Genomic DNA, 15,549 nt, shown 5'->3' with positions numbered 1-15,549 from the left:
GTCACTCCCGACCGGAACAATTTTCAACTCGAGGCAGTAAGTCACAACATCAAATGCCATCCTAACACATGGCCATGTGACGAGACAAGGTGTAATCCCTTGTAACACATACACAAGATCCGTTAAGTGCAGTGTGAAAATAAGGATAAATATTAACTTGTCCTTTGCAAGCTTTTTACTTATAGTGCAACGTTACCAGCATGGTTCTCGCAGGCACCAGGAGGACCACATCATTGATTAGACCCTGATTGAAAAATAACTCACCAGTGAAGGGACATTGTGATTTTCTCGGAAAGTTCTTGAGGTAATAGTTTGAAAATGTAAAGATTGGCAGAGATTCATAGAAGCAGCTATTGTGTGTATTTATCTATTTCCTTGTTCTTGTGAGAAATCCTAACATAATCAACATCTAGCGTTATTTAGCTGGCATTTATTGATTTGTATCAAACTGCATTAAGCACTTTAAAAAGGTTGGTGACCCCTGGTGTAAAGCATTCAGCCCAAGAGGTGTGTCAACAATGCTTTGTCATTCCCGCTGTGCCATTTGCATAGAAAGTGATGCAGCAATGTGACAAGTGTCTGTGCAGAGTGGCCTTAATCAATTGTCTGATGAGGGCTGAATGTTTGTTGGGTGGATGGATACACACTGAAAAATGATATCACAAAAGATAGACGAGGAGCCTCTTTTTTTTTTTTTTACGTGTAGTTAAACTGCACTTGTACAATCATAATCAGGGTCACGTCAGCTACGTGCGTGTGAAATGTTTTGAGCAATGTGTTTTTATATATCAAATGTCACATGTTTAGTGAGTGACACACTGTTGTGTTGGTTACATTTATGTTCACAGATGATACACGAAGCAAAGCCATACAAGGCTAAGCTACATTGTGTGTTCTCGCCTGCAAGTGTTTTAAGAAGAAAGATGCACACTTGTACAACCTGTTTTATGCCTTGGCAAACACACAACTGCCTGACTTGACTTTCCTGTTTAAGGCATAGGTTTTATAAGATTAGACGGGGATTAAACATGGGCAAGCGAAAGGGGCTGTATGCAAGATGGAGCCAAACAAATGACACTGCAGGGATGTGCGTTGCATGTTTTAGCTGCTGCCTTTGAGGTTTGGATTCACAGAAACAGGTACTCAGTTAATGGAAATAATTCAACCAAAGCTTTTAATGTCATCTTTTTCTTTTATGTGATTGATATGGGGGGGATTAACAAGATTGATCACAAATACAAAGAACTAAACCCTTTTAAAATGTTACTATACTTGCATAGCCGCTTTTTTTTTAAACAAGATTAACCTCCATAAATGTGGTACTCTTTCAAAGCAGTCTATTTGAGTGAAGTATTTTTGAACAAGCCTTTGAGAAGGTGCAAACAGAACTTCAGTGGATGCAGGAGGGTGCAGAGTGAATAGTGCTTCTGGGAGCAAACAACATCAGAACTAGTCTTGGAATTAACACAGTGATGTCCTAGATATGAAGATAACAATGCTATTGTAATGTTTATTGACACAGTGGCTCTTACGGACCGCATGACATGAAAAAGAAAAAAAACGATCATGAATAAGGGACATCGCCATAAAATAGTCTAGAATAATAGAATATTGCCTATATTAATAGTTAGTTACCCCCAAAGTGAGACTGCACAACACTTTGTCACCTCATCTTACAATATTCCCCTGAAATGTATATTTTAACGTATAGCACTTTAAATACATACCGTGTTATGTCTTGCAAACAATTATTTGGCAATGCTGATCAGCCGACAGTTAACTTCCACCAGTGCCAGTAGGAACTGGGACCTTTCACTGCATGATCTTTTTCCAGTTTTTCCAAGTTTACCACCCTGCTTTATCTAGTGTAAACCTCACTCACCTACAATTAGGGGGAGTCAACCCCCCAAAAATTATTTACGATAACATGTTCTATGCGCCTTCACTGGGGTAAACATGGCACTCTGCTTGCTATTGTGTTTGTGGTATATTACCGTAATTAAGCAGCAAAATCCACATGTTTTTAATCCATCTCAGGGGGCGGCCATTTTGCCCTTTGCTGTCGACTGAAAATAACCTCACAGTTCCTCGGGGCTTAGGTAACAACTAGTCACTTCTCACCTGTTTTCTGAATTTGGTTGTGTGACATTTGTCAGCAGAGATGGATAAACACACGTGGATTTTTCTGATTGATTCATATTCTACAAACGCAATCAGAATGCTGTGTTTACACTAGGCACATACTACATATAAATAAATTGTAATAAATAAATTTTATTTTTGGGTTGACTTCCCTTTAAAATTGGTGGTAAGCAATAAAAAATTAATTTCAAATCAAATGGGCTTGGTAATACAAATGATCAGCATTTTTTTTTCTACATACATTCGATAGCTTTGTGGAAGTAAGATACGTGTGGCGGCTTATTATAGTATATTGTAAATCTTCAACTGCAATTTGATGTTTCACTTTCACGGACTTACTACACCCTCTGGAGTACGTAAAACTGGATTTGTGGGAATGCCCACATTTTATAGTTGCACCATCCAGAGTGCATCTGGCAACAACGTATCTAAACGACAGACTTTAGTGGTTGGGAGAATCTGTGCATCTTGAAAAGCGCTAGCTGCCCCGCTTCCCCCTTTTGCGTCACAGTGGAATAGTTTCTCGGCAACTGGTAACTTCGTATCTAATCTATCTTATAACAAATGTATATAACTCTTTAATGAAATAGTCTAACATAATGAGATTTGGACCTAGTATGCTGGCACTTATGCCAAAAGCACCATGTTGCGATTAAAAGCTATTACAATTTGACTGTCTTTTATATTTAGTTTTCCTTACTGACTTAATCTCCATCCTGTTTATCTTGTTAATATTAACCCTGTGATAAGCCTGGTGGGAGTGTGTGCTGCGTGAAGGTGGAGGGAACGTCTGTAGATTTATGAGTTTTCATCAAAAGTAATTTCAGGTAACAGTGGTTTTTATTAGTCCTCTCAAAATGTTGTGATCTACAGGTTTTTTACTGCTGGAATCATTCAAAGGGTTGTGAAATGTCTTTGAAGACATTTCTGTCTTGGGGAGCCTATACAGTTGATGGGTATGACTTATTCTACTGTCACACGCTTCTGTAGGCCTACTTCATTGTTAAGTGTGGAATGGTTGCTCAAAAGCAGTGTGTGACTGCTATCAGGATATATTTCAGCTTATTGTCCTATTAGAAGACTCTTTCTTAAACAAGCTTATTTTTTGTCTCCATGATTTCTCTAGCAATTGCATACTACTACTACTACTACTAATAATAATAATAATAATGGTCATGATGATGTGAGTAATAATAATAATACTAATAATACAATTGATAACAGTCTATTCTCCCTGCACACATAACACATGTCATAACCTGCACACATAACACACGTGTGCAGGCCATATTGACCCTCACAGCTTGATTATGTGACAAGGTGTGAACCCCTGGGAGCAAAATGTGCAAATGCATTTATGGAAGCACATATACTTGTTTATGTGTACCTCGCTGAGGGAGTGATTGCTTATCACAGTGTGTGCACATGGGTGTGAGAAAAGGGTGCTGCCCTCTTGACTCACTAATGCTGTGAAAACACAATGAACTTGAACACCAGACCTGCTGCTTGTCAGCACAGCTCATGTTGTGAATGTACAATAAGATATTTAAATGTCAAACTTTGAGTTGGTGTTTGATGTCAAGATACTGAACTTTTGTTTAATGGTGATTCTGAGTCCACTGACAGTTTTTTAAATGCTATTCTTTCTTCCCCCATTTTTCCCCAGTCTGCAGAATTCTTCGATATGCTGGAGAGGATGCAGGTATGAGATCATACTATCGTCATTTTGTCTCTGTATGTCTAGCCTGATCAGGCTTCCTAATACTTAAGTCTATACAGTGTATGTATCATCCTTTCATTTCCCTTCATCGTCTGAGTGCTGCGAATGTACAAAAGCAGGAACTCACCCCACATTGGCTTTAACATTGACTTGAACATGGATTTTAAATGTATAATCATGTTTGTCTCTCTAATCAAACTCTAGTGAAACATATGGAAAGATGAGCCAAAAGCTGATTAAATCAGTGAATGTCGGGTGCAGTCGCTTTTATTAGACAGTTAGCATGCGGGAAGCAAAGGATAGCGCTACCATATAACTTCTCATTCTTTGTATGGAATTTATTGATTTTTTTTTTCTCCCATTTCTGTGACCTCTTTGTTGCCTCTATGGGCTCCCAAGGGCACAGGCTCTGAAAAGTGTGAGCACATATGGGGGTATACAAAAGGAGAGGAGGAGGAGGAGAGAGATGGTGGGAGGAGGCATGAAAAGCACAAACTGAAGAAGGATGGATTAAGTGGCCAAAAGAATTTTGCAGGTTCTTTTGGATGTAAAAATGTTTAAAGGCTGAAGCACTGACAGACCTCAAAGACGCATAAAATAGTCAGTGCTCACAGGCATATGAATAGAAGCATGTCTTCTACACCAGTAAGCTTTTACTGCATAAAGGTAAATATACTTTATTTCTCACATGGACAACGAACAGAGAAACAAAAGGAAAATAAATATGAGCTTAGCCTTATAGAAAGTCTCACACAAAGGAGACATATAAATGTCTCATCACCCTGCCTAAATCAGGGACTTTACCAGACAAAAGTAAGAAGTACGGTTAAATAAGGTTATTTTTAAACTTATGTCATGGTAGTGTTACAATTAAAAATGTGTCTCAGTAAAAGTCATCAAAATGTCTAAGGCAAAGTTTCCCACAAAGTTTCCCACACTACTGTAAGTTACATCAGCATATTGTACTGCAATACTGTATATAAAAAAAGGAACCATAGCTATTTCCTTTTAAAAATGAGAACGTAAAGGTTCTATAGTTGATGACGGACTATTCTACGACAGTACATTGTAAAACAAACCAAATGTATTTTTTAGGGTTGCACCAAAATGAAAATGTTTGGCCGAAACTGAAAACCGAAAACCGAAAATGAAGAATGCTGAAAAACCCTGAAAAAAATTATGCCAATTTTTACTATCATTGCATTTATTATAATTAATTAAAATTATAATATTATTATAAAATATGTATTTAGCACTGGCATTTTAACAAAGCACAATATAAATTGAAATGTGCCCACATCGCAGACATGTTGGCTAATGGTACTCCTATTTCGGCCATATTCTTTCGGCTTTAATTAATTTATTTTATTAAAATTTTCGGTGGCCGAATATTCGGTGCATCACTAGTATTTTTCTATTTTTTGTTTTAAAAGATTACATAACATTATTTGGAAATCTGCAATATATTAAAACTGTATAATTTCCTAAATTCTATAAATGGAGAATAAAAAATGTTCATGGTGGATATTTAATAGAAGTACAATTAAAACAGGAACGGGGGAGTAACAATACCAGGTATCATATCGGGCCGAAATCAGCCCTATTTTTAGGTTTCAGGTACTCATAGAGGCTGCCGATACCAGCCACAGCTACCAAAGAAAAAATCTGACATTTAGTAAGTCCTCCTCTACAGTAGTTGGTGCTATACTATGGGCAGCTTGACACATCGGTACATCATCATCTTTGTCAGCTTTTGTTTGCTATTTTTTTGTCTTATTGTAAAATAAAATTTTCCAAATCAAAAGTTGAGGTATTAGTACTCGTGAGCACTCAAAGGGTGAATACTCCTATTGGTATCAGTCTGAAAAATAGTGGTATTGAACAAGCATGCTAATAAAACAAAGTTTCTCATTTAAATAAATGATTGGACATTATATAATATGAATACAAACAAACATTAATACAGTGCTCCATGATTTGTTTATTTTTACTTCTGCTAGGATTCTAACACCCTGGTATGATCCCCTCATCCTCATTATTTACACTACAGGAAGTGACTGCATATGGACGGAGAAACAAATATGGCGGCCCACAGTTTATTTCTTTATTTTTTCACTTTTGTCAATGCTTCAAAATGATCTTTTTTTTTCTTTGCTGAATGGCTACTAAATTACTTTGTTCCATGCAAGGTCACTTTTGAATGTTTTAATCAACATGATGCTTGCTTGCCCTATATTATGTGAAGTACATAAGTCATACGCCGTACTTTCGAAGAATTGTTTATGCAAGTAGATGCACTAGTGCCGGACTTAGTGAGGACATCCTAGAGACATTTTGCAAGTCTGACCGGAGACTGACAGCCTGTCACTGCAGCCGAATGATCAAATAGTCTGTTACACATCCATCCATCTTGTCTGAACCTTGCCTTGCATCGATCTGTTCTTGGACTCTGCCACCAAAAACTCAGCAATAGAAACTGTGCATTGAAAGTCCGCTTTGTTGCTTTGAAAGATGGCGATGATTGAAGGTCACGTTTTTGGACCTCTCTTTCTTTTTCTTTTTTTTTATTCCCCCGCTTTCCACCTCTTCCTCCCTCCTCCTCTTTGTCTGTCTGAGAAAGAAAATTGAATCCTCTTAAAAGCGCCTTTGTGATCAGTTTTCTATTGTGGACAATGGCTCCCCTGTGACTGTAACAGCTGCACCGTCAATATGCACAGACAGACACATACACTCACAATTACAGGCATGCAAGCAAGTATTATGTATGATTTTGAATAGTAAAGTACCTGCTTTCAGAACTCTGTGCTCATCTAGACAAAATGTTCCTCTCAGCAAACTGCCAGGTTGGCATTTCATGTACTATGTATTATAGTGTATTCATCCATATATGTATACCAACCACAAAAGGTAGTGCAAGCTAATGTGACGTAATTATATCTTGAACTCTGCATTTACCTGACCACTCTAACTCTTCCTAATAAGGGACCATGTCAGGCCAGTATAAACTTTTTCAAAAGAAGATTTATTTTACTTTAAGGCAAAAGTAAAGTAAAAATGTATATTGAATGTATACACATATGCACTTGATTGAAAGGTTGATATGCCTTTGTGGTGCTGTGTCCCTACAAAACTGAATCAAATGCTGAAAGAAACATTTATCATGCCTGGATTCTGAGCTGAGCGTGAGAAGATGACTAAGGCTGCGTTCACACTGCAGCTCAATTCTGATTTTTTCATGCAGTGTGAACGGTACAACTCCAATTTTTTCACACCCGACCTGGGCCTCTTTCATATGTGGATATTAATCAGATATGTATGCGATGCGTCTGCACTCATCCGCACACAAGGGAGGGAGACTACTGACACGTCTGTAAATATACAAAGCTGTTTTGAGTAACAGTGTTATTATTTGGTTTGTCTTTTATATAATCACACTTGAAACATGAAACATAAAGTTGACATGTGTGGCGACAGTAGAAATTCAGCCCTGCACGTCATCTTCAATGAAATGAAGATATCGAGGAGTCTCCCCTCTTTTCCACAATATTCCTACCTCTTCCAACCTCGCTACTCTGGCGTTATGAGATGGAAAAAAATAAGTTTGAGTTTTTGCTCTGATTGTAAACACTGACGCTCGAGGAAGCCGAGGACAGCAACCAAACATGAGCGAGCGCGAAAACAGTCCACCAATCGGGACCGGGCGTTCGCACATCTTGCATAATTTATGCAGGCACATGAATCCAACTCCTCGGCGGCATGGCTAAACTGTTAACAAAACGTTAACAAAAAATCTGAATTGGGCATCACGCCCTGCAGTGTGAACGTAGCGTAGCCTTAGGCAGATTTTTTGTTAAATCCGATCTTTTAATGTACCGTTCACACACTTCGAGTGACGTACACCCAAAACAACGACGTCACGTTGCAGTGTTCACAAAAGTAAATATTGTGCCGACTCGCAACGTTTCACCGCCAGCCAAGCCACCAAGACAAGCAACTTTTATCAGTGTCATATGGAAATTTAGCTGTGCCAACGCAAGCTACAGATTGGTGGACTGGTGGACTCGTTTCACGGACGTGTTAGGAGTACGATTCACATGTCTTGTCTGCATAATTATGCAAATTCAGCTGTGGAAACGCCCACGCTCCTGGTTGGTGGACTGTTTTCATGCTCGCTCCTGGTTGGCTGCTATCCTCGGCATCCTCATTCGTCAGTTTTTAATGTGCTGTTTACAAACAGCAACAGAAATCCGGCTGACTTCTTTTTTCATCTCATGTCGCCAGAGTAGCGAGGTTGGAAGAGGTAATAAAAATATTTGGGGGAAATGAGGGGACATTACTCAACCTCCTCATTTCATTGAAAAGTCTACCGAAGATGACGTAGCGTCATCGCCGTTCGTGATGAACCGTCTGCAGGGCTGAATTTCTACTATCACCACACATGTCAACTTCATGCTTCATGTTTCAAGTGTGATTAAATTAAAAGACAAATAAAAATGTAACACTGTTACTCAAAACAGCTTTGTATACATTCAGTTATTCACAGATGTGTCAGTAGTCCAAGCACTCTCTGCCGCCCACGCAGAGTCCATATAAGGCTTTTGATGACGTATGAATCGGATGCGTGCAGATGAGCGTTCACAGTGCAGACGATATGCATACAGATTTATTTCCACATACGAAAGAGGCCCAGGTCGGGCAATTGTACCGTTCACACTGCATGAAAAACAAAGATATTTGTGAAAAAATCGAATTTGAGCTGCAGTGTGTGTACTACCTGCATGTGTGCTTGCATGTATAGTCAATATGTTTTCAAGTAAAAAATAAGGTCTAAACAAACAACTTGTATGGATTAGAAAATTAGGATTGTGACCACATTGTTGCGCTTCACCTAAGTCAGTACAAGTCTCTGAATTTTACCAAGGTAAATGGAAAAGTTCTCCAAAAGTTCAGGCCGTGAAAAAGCCCCTAATGTTTTCTTAAAAAGTCCATGCTAGCGTCAAGAAAATTTCTTATACTGCAGAATTGTTCACACCCATTTCTTTTTAATTGGAAGTGTCCACCAGCTGGTCCTGATTAGTAAGTTGACACCCCTGTTTGCCATGGAAGCACGCGTACAAATGGCAAAACAAACGGAAGGCATTAAACAATCAAGAGAGTTAGAAGTCAAGCAAGTAAATTTATCCAAATCTAATTTTTGTACTGAAACCTGTGCATGAATGCCATTGGTTGATTTAACATAGGCTGTAAACAGTAACTGTGTAAAAATCAAATCAAGTCTGACTTATTTTAAATATGAGCAATTTGTTTGACATTCGCCGCATCTCCAATGTCTGGTCCCAGGAAAGGGTAAGTTGAAGTGAGTGGGAATAGTTACAAAAACAAGAAGAGAATAAAATTCACTTATGGATAAGAATGTATTTATGCATTTTTATTTTGGATAAAATTAAAGAAAAGGCTATTATTGTTATTTTGAACTGTGTTTTGACAAAGAGGTGTGCAAGTAAGATATTTATAAGAAAACAGTTGTGGATGCAACAAATGGTGTGGTAATTGCTATCAACCAACAGGTGTTTCCAATTCGTCTGTGTGAACACGGGTGTGAACAACCATAAAATGCTGGATTTACACTGCATGCTTCAAGTGACTTTTTTTGCTTGTTATTTTTGTTCTCAAGTAGCACAATATGAATATGTCATTGCTGCAGTAATATGTGATAGTTATACACTGTACCTGTATACAAATAAAATGGACAAATCTGTCGGATTGTATCTTCAGATTGGAATCAGGCCTAGTACAAATGTGTACGTTTATGAAAAATGGTGCATTGTTGATGGCCAATGATGGGAGTCAACACAGGCTAATTAAATGGGATGCAACGTTTCATGTATTATTGTTTACTTAAGTTGCATGCAATTTGGGCTTCTGCACATTTGGGTTGTTGTAAGTGTTCCTCAGAATCAAGTTGGCCTCATCAGACTATACAATATAAATGAAAATGGAATCAGGTGTCGGCATAAAATTGAAATTGGGCACTTTTAACCTGCAGTGTGAATCCAGCCTAAGAACTCTTCCTGATTATGACGGACTTTTAAGAATGTTGTCTTGCGAACTTAAAGATATTCGAGACCCAATGTTGCCGTCATGACAAATTAACCTTTGACCCATGTGCTTTTCCATCCTCATGCTGCAAATGGATTCAGGTCCCTAAAGTTGAAGAGACCAAAAAATGGAAGGTGTGACCAGTCGGCAGACACTCAAGTTGTGTTGTGATGCCTCCTCAAGTGTCTTTGTCCTAACTCTGTCACCTCTCAAGGCTTTCACATTAGAAAATCAATTGCGTCCTGATCTAACGGGTCTTAAATTGAAGGAACTGATTATTGATCTGCACTGCAGATCGGCTACTGCAGACTCAAAAGGATTAGCAGATGGGCCTCAGCAGTATTTAGAGGTCGTACCCTGAAATTGCACCACACTATGGAAACAACGTATAGGGCTCAAACAACCTTAAACCGCTAGAACCATATGTTTAAAATGTTTGTATCATTGCCTTAACGTTACTTTAATCTTGCACGCTTGATATTTTCTAACCATTATTTGAGCTGTCATTTCCCATGTGTTGTGTTTCATCATAATCACTTAATGTATGTTGAAATATATAAAGGAAGTTTACTTTGTGTTTCACAGGATGACTATATTCCCTACCCACGGATAGAAGATGTAAGTATCTCATGCACTTTTAATGTATTTGATGTGAACACTTGTGCCAAAGGACATTAATTAGTCATTTTCAAGTAAATCAAAATGTGGTCATGTTTTGTTGTTGTTCTACCTTCATTCCAAGGTCCTAGAGAAAGGTGGCCCATATCCACAGGTAATCTTGCCACAGTTTGGTGGCTACTGGATTGAAGATGTGGAGGCACCAGCTGGGACGCCCTCCTCTTCAGAGTCCAGTTTCTGTGAAGAGGAGGATGGAGGAGAGGGTATGAGTCCTGGCGAGGGTCACAGCTACCGTTTGGAGTGCAATAGTACAGCCCGAGCCTACCGCAAACACTTTCTGGGCAAGGTGTGTGTGTGTGTGTTCTGCAAACATTTGAGGACACATTTGAATATATTGACTGGCTATTTATCAAAGTGTGGCCAAATGTATAATATTGCAAACATGGAATTTGTTTGTAAACATGCTTTTTTTTTTACAGGAGCACATGAACTACTACTGCACTGGAAGCAGCATAGGAAACCTCATCATGTCCCTGAAGCATGAGGATGTGGAGGGCCAAGAATTATTGCGCATCATGCTCAGGTACAGAAGTTAATTGGACTTAATGTATACCGGCCAGCCAGTTATTGGTTTGCTGCTTAACAGAGTGAGTTGGTTGTTTCCGTGAAGCGCAAATGCTCTACAAGCAACAAACCTGTGCCCAACAAATTCATTATTTATTTATTGCTTCAATTAAGCTATAATAATTAGCTTCCAAATTCAGTATGGATTTGATCATTATAGTTTTCATTTACACTAGGCTGATGGCGAGTCAATGGCTCTACTTGTGTTATGTTTCCTTTGCTAATATGTTAAGTTTCCACTCATCCATTCATTTTCCGGACCGCCTATCCATTGTCTTAAGTTAGCTTCTCAAAAGTGATTGCACCCCTGCAGATATCAATTGTATTTTTTCACGGACAACACTGAACAAATTACACTTTGACAGATTTAATACACCTGCTCCCTATTCACACCCGAGACCTCGTAAAACTAAAATTGAACGTGACACTGGGGAAGGAAAATTAATAACTGTGCTCAGTTTGGACGTTTTCACTTAGGGGTGTACTCACTTTTGTTGCCAGGGATTTAGCTATTACTAGCCGTATTTTAAGGCAACATTGTTACTGTATATAAACTACACTGACTTCTTTTTATAGTCTTATTTCTTCAGCACAGTATTGTTCCATGAAAATATATAATTGAATATCGACAGAAATGTGAAGGGTTACTTACTTTTGTAAGTTAAATAAATGCCTGCTAGTCTCCTTTAAGAAGAGTTTCGATCATTCTGTTGCAGGTCAAGGACCAAGACAGTCCATGATAGGATATCCTTAGCAGGCATTAACCAGCTTCCCAGTGTACCTCAGATTGCAAAAGTAAGAACCGCACACACACACACTCATCTATAATTTGAATCCCTAACATAAGTGTCGTATATATGTGAGCTCTTCACAGGAAATTAATTTATTTTCGTGTTCTTTGCGTGTTTCAGCTTCTGTGTGACGATGCCACAGGGTTAAAGTTCAACCCAGCTCTTTACCCTAGAGTAAGTTTATTCCAGTCTTGCATCACAATCTTATCATAGAATAAGATCAGATGGTTGTTGAAGCTAACACTTCATATTTTATTATGAATGCATCAGCCATTTTTCAAGGCCACCTAAAGATACATGTCTGCCTTTTTAGTCCTCTAAATCAGAGGTTAGCAACCGTTATTGTCAAAAGAGCCATTTTAGGCCAAATAAAGCCTTAGAACATTGCGATGAAGGAAACTGTGTGTTAGTCTAATGTACTAAGGGCCTAAGAGCTAACATAACAGAAAATATGCAGCATCCAATACTTTGAGATTCATTTTTGTTCTAACTTTTATCTTTTTTTTTTCTTTTTCTTTTTTCAGACTGTTTTTCATACAATTTCAGACTTTTCTGCCTTTCTATCAAATTACTGACATATTTGGCATTTTTATGGACATATATTTTCTGCCTTGCTTCGCTTTTTTTTTTATTTTATTTTTTTTTTTTTTATATTTGGGGTATTTCTTCTTGTTTTTTGGACATTTTATATATATATTTTTTCTGCCATTTTCAAAATACATTTTCTGACATTTTGTCAATTTTGTGTACATTTTATGGTAATTTTCGGGATTTATTTTTGTTTTTTGGACATTTCATAGTTACTTTTTTACAATTTTCTACCTTTTCTGCTTTTTTTCTGACAATTTACACATTTGGACTGACTTTTTTTAAATAATCTAAATCATGAATTCATTTAAAGAATGTTTTATCCAAAAAAAATTAAAAAAAAAAACTAAAGAGACGCAGGTTTCAGACCCCTGCTCTAAATGCAGCACCTTTCATTAGCTTTTCAATGCTCTCTGGCCCAAGTAGAGGGGAAAAGTGCAGGCAGTGCCTTTCCATATTATATCCCTCATACACCTCCTACCTAGCTAACATCTGCCACTCAATGAGTGCAATATTCCTATAGATTGATGGGCCAGCAAAAAATGGACACGGTGGATTGATTTCATTATTCTGCAAGTCTCATAGAGGTCTACGATGGCTCTTGGCTTTGGCCAGCGCCTCAGGCAGGGAAACATACCATCTGCGTTTTCATGTCAGCCTGACGCAACAAAAGCCAACTAAAGCTGCCCTCGAGACATATTTTCTGCAGCTATGAGTAACGGTTTTGTCGTTGCACAGGGATCTCAGTTGATCGTAGCGTTCGATGAGCATGAGGTCAACAACACCTTCAAATTTGGAGTGATCTACCAAAAATTTGGACAGGTGAGTGATAGTATTGATAGCACAGCTTCATTTGGGTTCAGTGTTATGCTGCTCTGTGTCACTGATACTCCTTTTTCAACTCAGACATCTGAAGAGTTGTTGTTTGGGAACAATGAAGAGACTCCAGCTTTCAGGGAGTTTCTCAATATATTGGGTGACAACATTGAACTTCAGGACTTTAAGGGGTGAGATGTGATAGAAAGCACTTGAACAAGAGACAAGAGCCTACCTAGCAAATAAGGACAAATGTGTCTATAAAGCTGAAATATCACATAAACAAGTAACATGATAGTAAAGAATGTTGGATTTGTTTGCAGTACAGAAAACAGGATTCATTAGCTATAACCATCAAAGTGCTATTTTGGCCTCTGTAAGATTATGATCAACTATGTAGTGAAATAAATCCTTAAGGAAAAAATGACTGTCAGAGCAATGTGAATGTCATCATCAAATGTTTTCCTAATACTTGTAGTTATAATAAACTTACAGTAATATTACTGTAATAAATCTACGTTGTGGCGAACGTCTCTTGGGAAGACTTGCCACAAGCTTTTGCAGTGTCATTTTATTTATTTGAGGGGTGTCAAGCGATTACATTTTTTTATCTTAGTTGCATGACTTCAATGGTTAACTCGTGATTAATCGCACATTTTATCTGTTCTAAATGTCCAATAATTGTTTTATACGTTTTTATAATCTTAACATAAAAGTGGAAAAAAATGTTAAATAGAAATATTAGTAATTTATACAGTTATTTAATAAAAAATCATCAAATGTATTTAAAATTAAAATGATGTACTGTAAAAAAAAAAGTGTGATATTGATTTGTGTTGATGTCATCTCTCTGCCACTAGATAGCATAGTTGCATTTATCTTTTCATATTAAGAGAGATCTCATCTTTAACATGAAGTAACTTGTGAAATTCTGCACAATTTTAAAATTGTAAAATACGACTTGACCCTAGTCTCCACAAATGTATGCGCTGCTAAATTTTGACGTGGACACGTCTATTGCGTTGCGACTGGAATTCCCCCAGTACAGTCTTTTCAAGTAAGGGACGGTCATTAATCGCATGTTAAAAAAAATTAGTGGTGTTGAGGGAACGTTAAATTAACTCAAAATTAAGGCACCAATTTTGACACGCCTTGTTTGTTTGTTTTATTAATTGATGAGCAGGATTTGCTAATGTCAAGAGTAGCTGAGGTTGGAAAAAGTGCTCACAACTTTGCTTTATGTACTGGGACAGTCATTCAGAAACAGAAAAGGGCCTTGGCTGTTCACGCAACTGGAAGCATATGCTTTGTAAAATAGACCGACGTGCCTGTTTATGGTGTTGCAGATTTCGCGGTGGGCTGGACGTGTCTCATGGACAGACAGGTACTGAATCCGTCTACACAGTTTTCAGACAAAGGGAGATTATGTTCCATGTGTCAACAAAACTTCCTTTCACTGATGGCGATGTCCAGCAGGTACTTGGCCTAATCTGAAGGTATGACCTTTACACATCAGTCTCTTTGAGAACCAACATTTCATCCTCTGCCCCTCAGCTTCAGAGGAAAAGACACATAGGAAATGACATTGTGGCAGCGGTTTTTCAAGAAGAGTCGACACCCTTTGTTCCTGACATTATTGCCTCCAATTTTCTACATGCCTATGTGCTGGTCCAGGTTGAGAACCCATGTACGGAGAATACAACGTACAAGGTATGAACTACGTTTTCAAATAATAACTTTGTGTTTCAGATTTTGTCCCACCCATTCAGCCTATTATTAATCATCTCAACAGGTATCTGTCACTGCTCGGGAGGATGTACCTCCGTTTGGACCCACCCTCCCGAACCCTGCTGTCTTTAAAAAGGTGGGGAAAAAAACAATCTGAATTAAGGTTGTCTTCTCAAGTGTATCAACCTTATAAAGCCTATCATTTTATGTTTTTATTTTGTTCTTTAAAAAAGAAATGAACAGGGGCAGAAAGAAGTGAAACTTGTGGTACCCGCCCCAATCAAAAAAGAAAGGGAAAAAATTAATAAAATAGTAATAATAAATAACATTAAGCAGTCAAGAAGCTATGGTAACAAACAAAATGATTCAAGAGAATTGCCTAGTGCTATATATGTTTTTCCAGTAATGACATGTTCTATATCA

The 15,549-nt window shown here is 37.9% G+C and overlaps 1 protein-coding gene across 8 annotated transcripts in view; it reads left to right on the top strand.

Moving 5' to 3' along the window:
* rap1gap2a (RAP1 GTPase activating protein 2a) overlaps positions 1–15,549 on the top strand; it is a 93,117-nt gene that overhangs the window by 65,326 nt on the left and 12,242 nt on the right. For 4 of the 8 annotated variants that reach the window (XM_086080499.1, XM_086080498.1, XM_086080501.1 and 1 more), the window contains 12 exons: positions 3,809–3,844; positions 10,063–10,095; positions 10,547–10,579; positions 10,704–10,925; positions 11,059–11,162; positions 11,920–11,998; positions 12,115–12,168; positions 13,321–13,404; positions 13,489–13,589; positions 14,745–14,874; positions 14,953–15,108; positions 15,191–15,262. In XM_086080499.1, coding sequence (XP_085936625.1) covers positions 3,809–3,844; positions 10,063–10,095; positions 10,547–10,579; positions 10,704–10,925; positions 11,059–11,162; positions 11,920–11,998; positions 12,115–12,168; positions 13,321–13,404; positions 13,489–13,589; positions 14,745–14,874; positions 14,953–15,108; positions 15,191–15,262 — 1,104 coding nt within the window. Of the gene's footprint in view, positions 1–1,014; positions 1,140–3,808; positions 3,845–10,062; positions 10,096–10,546; positions 10,580–10,703; positions 10,926–11,058; positions 11,163–11,919; positions 11,999–12,114; positions 12,169–13,320; positions 13,405–13,488; positions 13,590–14,744; positions 14,875–14,952; positions 15,109–15,190; positions 15,263–15,549 lie in introns of those variants that run through there. The other 4 variants (XM_086080500.1, XM_086080497.1, XM_086080502.1 and 1 more) reach the window with 3 other exon arrangements.

This window comes from Leptonotus elevatus, chromosome 7, assembly GCF_054856555.1.
Source record: "Leptonotus elevatus isolate MCC_2025b chromosome 7, RoL_Lele_1.0, whole genome shotgun sequence".
NCBI classification, from domain to species: domain Eukaryota; kingdom Metazoa; phylum Chordata; class Actinopteri; order Syngnathiformes; family Syngnathidae; genus Leptonotus; species Leptonotus elevatus.
The sequence above is the reverse complement of the archived record's forward strand: the minus strand, read 5'-3'. Positions and strand labels throughout refer to the sequence as shown.